The sequence below is a fragment of the Augochlora pura genome, chromosome 1 (genome assembly GCF_028453695.1).
Source record: "Augochlora pura isolate Apur16 chromosome 1, APUR_v2.2.1, whole genome shotgun sequence".
Lineage (NCBI taxonomy): Eukaryota > Metazoa > Arthropoda > Insecta > Hymenoptera > Halictidae > Augochlora > Augochlora pura.
Window position 1 is genome coordinate 426,915 of NC_135772.1, and position 5,530 is coordinate 432,444.

The 5,530-nt window shown below is 29.0% G+C and overlaps 1 protein-coding gene across 2 annotated transcripts; it reads right to left on the reverse strand.

The window, feature by feature from the left end:
* Window positions 1-3,265: 3,265 nt before the first annotated feature.
* Window positions 3,266-4,754, reverse strand: LOC144478897 (putative enoyl-CoA hydratase). Of its 2 annotated transcripts, none has more exons than XM_078197265.1 (4): window positions 4,489-4,754; window positions 4,128-4,403; window positions 3,744-4,038; window positions 3,266-3,661 (listed from the first exon to the last, which is right to left on the reverse strand). In XM_078197265.1, exons 1-4 carry the CDS (start codon window positions 4,516-4,518, stop codon window positions 3,384-3,386), a joined length of 879 nt encoding a protein of 292 aa, XP_078053391.1. In that variant the 5' UTR covers window positions 4,519-4,754; the 3' UTR covers window positions 3,266-3,383. The 2 variants fall into 2 exon arrangements, with proteins under 2 accessions (XP_078053391.1, XP_078053382.1); XM_078197256.1 differs by having other exon boundaries at window positions 4,128-4,381; window positions 4,489-4,752.
* Between the last annotated feature and the right edge of the window lie 776 nt (window positions 4,755-5,530).

Consider the following 5,530-nt stretch of genomic DNA (forward strand, 5'->3'; position numbering starts at 1 on the left):
GTAGTGCTTGCTTAGTAAATTACTAAGTAGATTGTATCATAGTAACAAAGTCTAGATACTTTTTTGTATAGTTTATATTAGTTTCGACTGAAAGAGTTACGAAGAACCCGAAAAAATCTCGTAAATGTAGCAAGATACATATACCCAATTCGGTTACGGCTAATCAACACCAATATTATGTTATTTTATAACTGTAACGCATTTATTTTAGACATATGATGTTTTCTTCTATTTGTTCTGAAATTTAAATTTTTTGTTCGCGATCCTTTAGACCGTCTGAAGGAACGATCAAAATTTACTTTAGCTGGCTTGGAGAAGAACAAAGTATCCACTCGTATTTACGTAACATAATTATATTTTTCACGCATAATAAATGTAAAATGCAAATTTTGCAATTAAAAGGGAGAGATTTTTTATTTACTGTACATATTAACTTTAACTCTGATTGGATCGTACGCTTAAACGTGTAGAATAACGTATATCTCAAATATAAGTTTAAATAATTGAATAAATAATTAAATAAATAATAGAGTTTTAGGAAGGGTTTATTTCAATTTTTACAGAATAAACCAGCGTTTATCAAATAATGACAAGGAATATTCAGATAAAGAATATTCAAATAAAAAACTCGTTAAACAGTGAAAAAATGTAAATAATTTCTGTCTTTGTATTAACCATTTCTTGCCCATTTCTTTAGCTATTCCTTAATTCTCTGTATTATTTATCATCGATATTAATGAAGAAGTTGGAAAATAATTAAACATTTACAAGTACATATGCCAACGTTCACGTTACACAATGAACAGAAAGAAACAATTAATCTTAAGTAAATTGAAATTGTTGCTGATTTCGTAAACCGAAAAAATTGTAATTTTCAATGTGTATAAGGATCTTTGTAAATGTTAGTTATTTATCATTCGCAAATATAAATGTACGAAAGAATTTTATAGTTAAAAAAATATTTACATATTTTATTATTTGTATAGTAATTGTTCATTTAAAACGGTCATGTTGTAGTGAAAGTAACAAAAAATTCGTCTGTTATAAAAAACTTTTTGACCACATCAAAAGTCTTTTTGGCCTTGACCTAGTATACTTGAAAAATAGAAGTAAACAATGTTTTGTAGATATCAATTCACCTCATCCAAATATGTAAATATAAATATGTTACCATAATCATTATGGTTGAGAATAACAGCTATTTGTAGGCAAATTATAGCAAACAAAACGCATATTTATTGAAAACGATAAATCATGTTCACAACATAAAAACAATTAGTACATATTAAACCTATGAAAATAGTATTTACCTACAATTTTAGACTGCAACCGAGAAATCAATTTTTCCTGTAATTAAACAAATGTTAGCAGCTTTTTATTTAAATACAATTACTTGATCAGATTAATTTTATAGATCATTATTCATAAAAATTTTTTGGAAAATAATTGTTACAATAATACATATGCTAAATTATCTAGTTACATATTATTTGAAATGTTATAATTATGTATAAGCTTACTTGAAATCACATGACATTTTAGCTTTGACTTGATGATAATCATGTATTTGATACTTTCATTTGTTACAATACTAGATGTACCTCAATGTGGATGCTGTCCTAATTCTTTGAAATTAGTTTACTTTTATGAACCAACACGTTATTGTATTCTAAGTAAAATATTCGAAATAAAGAGTAATTCTAAAATAATGCATTTGAATCCAGCACAATATAAAATTACTTTCCATTTTTCATATGTTATTCGCAACATGAAAATAAAACGCTTTCTAGAAATAATCCATTATGATGATAAATTGTTGTAATAAATATTCCATAGCATCTTTATTCATATTTCATTCATCAGTCAAACAACTAAAATAGTCAAAATATATGAATTCTATATATTTTTGATTTTTATTCGACATATCTAAAAACATATGGTAATTTGATAAAACAAAGAATGCAATTGAATATAATAGTTACATTACATAATGTATTAAAATCCTTCAAGAAAAAAATTAATTTCTGTCTAAAAAAACCTTAAAAATTAAAAAAAGTGAGGGTGTACCTAAATATATGAGAATACATCAACTATGCATTGATTATGAATAAGTATGAAGAATATATTCGGTATAACTAATATAAATTATGCAAACATAATTTACTTATGATATAAAAATTATGAAAAAAAGTTGTGTTAAAGAAACGAAATTTCTGCCACTATTACTTCTGAATAAAAGCTATCCAACATGTCATTGGATACTACTACCGATCAAGAGTTATAACATACAGTCAGACACATTAGAGTAATACAAAATAACGCATCTACAAAACACGTATTGTCCATTTGGCAATTAGAAACTATTGCCGAGACACGTGTCCTACTAGGGTTGAAAGAATTACAAGTGAAGAATGTCAGTATATTGTTAGTAGGCAATCATAAAACCTGTAACGAATTAAATTAACCTTGTAGCAACCATAAAACCTGTAACGAATTAAATTAACCTTGTAGTTTTCAATCTAAAATATTATTTATTGAACTGACATTATGCTCATTCCTAACATTTATTATTAGATAATTCACATATAGCAAGATTAGATGAATCATGACATCAGTTATCAGAATTAAATATGTTGGTAAGAACACTTTCTTTTTATTCACACCAGATTATAAATTGTGTTACACGTTCAATGCATAGCTTCAAGTCACGAGAAATATACAGAGATTGATGCAACCCAAAACATCCTCTTGGTGAATATTGATTGTCCGCTTAAACTGATACTAAATTATATTAAAAGTACTGTGGGATTAAATGAAACAGGTGGGTTACTTGTTTATATAGAGATGCAATAAAAATTTTAAACTATTTGTGCTATGAAAATACAATAATGTAAATGCTACTAGATGAATTTGACTTATGCGATGAAGATCATTGTCATCTAAAAAGTATTTCACTCCGCGAGCCTCATGCTTCTGGTTTGAGCATTTTTCAAGCAGATTTAACTTACCTGATAGTCATGTATGAACGTAAGTATATTATCTTTACTAAAAGTATATTATTTAACTGAAATATATTATTCACAGGAGACGCAGATGGTAAGATTATAAATGTATCACCACTTCTAACTGGAAAAGATGCAAAAAGGTGCATCGACATAATATTAAAAACTCAAATTATTAACAAGATGGCATCTTCTATTAAATCTACAGTAAAGAGAAACAATAACAAAAATAAGATTATATAGTACTAGTTATAATAAACTAATAAAATTATACTGAATTTATTCTGCATTTTTATACTTAATTCTATATACAGTTGTTGAAGCAGTTACATTACCTGTGTTAAGAAAAGTAATAATATTTACATAAAGTAAGAAAACTTTTTATAAAAGATCTTTATCAAGTTCATCGATAGTAATATTCTGTGAAGTTATATCATAAAACTTTCCATGCTTTCCTAATCCTTCCATTACGAATCGTTTAGCCCCTTTCACACCGTCCTCGAATACTAGATGAGATCCATTATCCTTTTCAAATTGTAAAGCTTCTTCCAATTGTTTAGCAGAGAATGTAGCATAATGTGCGGATGCCCGATCTGCGAGCAATGCACTTTGAGGAAACTTAACAAGAGATCTAGCAAAGTTAACTGCATCGCCTATAACTGAAAATAAACATCTCCAGATTAGAAGAATTTATATTATGATAAGTATTTATTGTGAATTAATGACTACACTCTATTATACCTGTACCAGGAGCTGTGCATCGATTAGCTAAACCCCAATTAAATGCTTCTTTTGCAGAAATAAGACGTCCAGTTAAAATGATTTCCATTGCTCTGGAATAGCCGATCAAAGCTGGCAAACGAACAGTACCACCACACAATATAGGAATACCAAAACGCCTATTTAAAAAGCCCATTGCTGCGCTTTCTTCCACTACCCTTAAATCACACATTAAAGCAAGTTCAAATCCCACGCCTAGTGCATAACCATCTATAGCAGCAACTAAAGGCTTTTTACATAGTTCGATCTTATCAGCCTGCAAATAATTATTAATTAATGAATGAGTTAATAAATACAATAAAACGAATATCTCATACGCATATACATATGAATGTTAATGCTTACCAACGACCCAAATTGAGGTAAAATTTCTTCATTTTTCCCATTGTATTGTGCAATTTCTTTCAAATCGTAGCCACTACAAAAATTACCTCCAACTCCATGAAGCACACCAACTACAGATGCTTCATCATTCTCAAATCTATCTAATTCTTCTACTAATTCTTGTGCAGTAGCAACATCTAAACAGTTCTTTTTGTCAGGTCTATTTATACCAATAATAGCTACACCTTCAAAGTGGTTTGTTAAAATATTCGTTTCTAAAAAAAGATACAAATAAAACTACATAAATGCATTATAATATATTCGTCTTTCGATTCTTAAAAATTCGTTTTTTATCGTTAAATATTTCTGTATTATTATTTACCTTTTTGTTCTTTAACCTTTGAATTTTCATTCGATATCGAGGTTAAAGATCTATTTACATAATTTTTACACAGCCGACCAACTGTTCTCGACAGTTTATTTAAAGACAGCATTTGCGATCCTGAATTTGATTCAAAATTTACCAAATTACCTAATCCGCATATAATAACTTCGTTATTTATCTTAGATGCCGCGGACAATGTTTGAATCGAATCTGTATATTTGTTTAGAATTTGAATATTCGTTTTCTATTGGAGAAAAGCGAAAATCTATAGCGAACACTCATTGTAATGGATTCAACTTTTACGCTCCTTCGGGCCGCACCCTGATCCGCTAACGGGGACCGTTTTAGAAGTTTTCTTTGCTGTGATTGGCTAATGATTAATTGCCAAGATTGGATTCGAAGCGAATTGGATACGTAGTAAAATGGTGAGGACGTGCGCGCCAGCTTAGGGAGTAAGAAAAACATACTTCTCTCACAGGCAAAGAAAAAGAGAAGCTGGTTCACCTTATTAATCGATTTTAATGAAGCATAGCTTTAAGAATTGCTCATCAATTAGTTTGAGTTGCTTATCTATTTCTTTGAGAAATATCCAAAAAACTTGTTGAGGTGTATAGTAACTTTTATGTGAGATTAGTGATTTAAAAATACAAAATTTCCGAAATAGTGCATAAAACGGGCTGCGTGACGAAAGAAATAAGTAAGTAATTTGAGGCATGTGCCGTTGATGGCTGCCAAATTGTAACTGGCATATCTCCACAAAAAATTGCTCTGACCAAAAAAATATGATAAAGGTAGACTACACGTTTACCTACAAAATGATGGGTTTACGCTCCCTAAGATTTTTTCCTTATATGAGAATATTTTTAAATGAAAAATGAGTCACTGGGAAGAAAAATACAGGATTTTAAAATATTATGCAGATATTTGGTAATATATTATATTAGAAAATAAGGTAAAAATTGATTGTTCCAAAATCACGGAATACAAGTATTTTTATGACGTTAAATGAATTTTGTCGGCGAAAGCATGAGTTATGCGC

Bases quoted from the DNA above. Each gene is read 5' to 3' on its own strand.
- LOC144478897 (XM_078197256.1), bottom strand. From the start codon at position 4,600: ATGCTGTCTTTAAATAAACTGTCGAGAACAGTTGGTCGGCTGTGTAAA. The intron at 4,382-4,488 runs GTAAATAATAAT...ATCTTTTTTTAG, and splicing joins AAAGGTTAAAGAACAAAAAG to AAACGAATATTTTAACAAAC. The intron at 3,662-3,743 runs GTATAATAGAGT...GTTTATTTTCAG, and splicing joins ATGCACAGCTCCTGGTACAG to TTATAGGCGATGCAGTTAAC.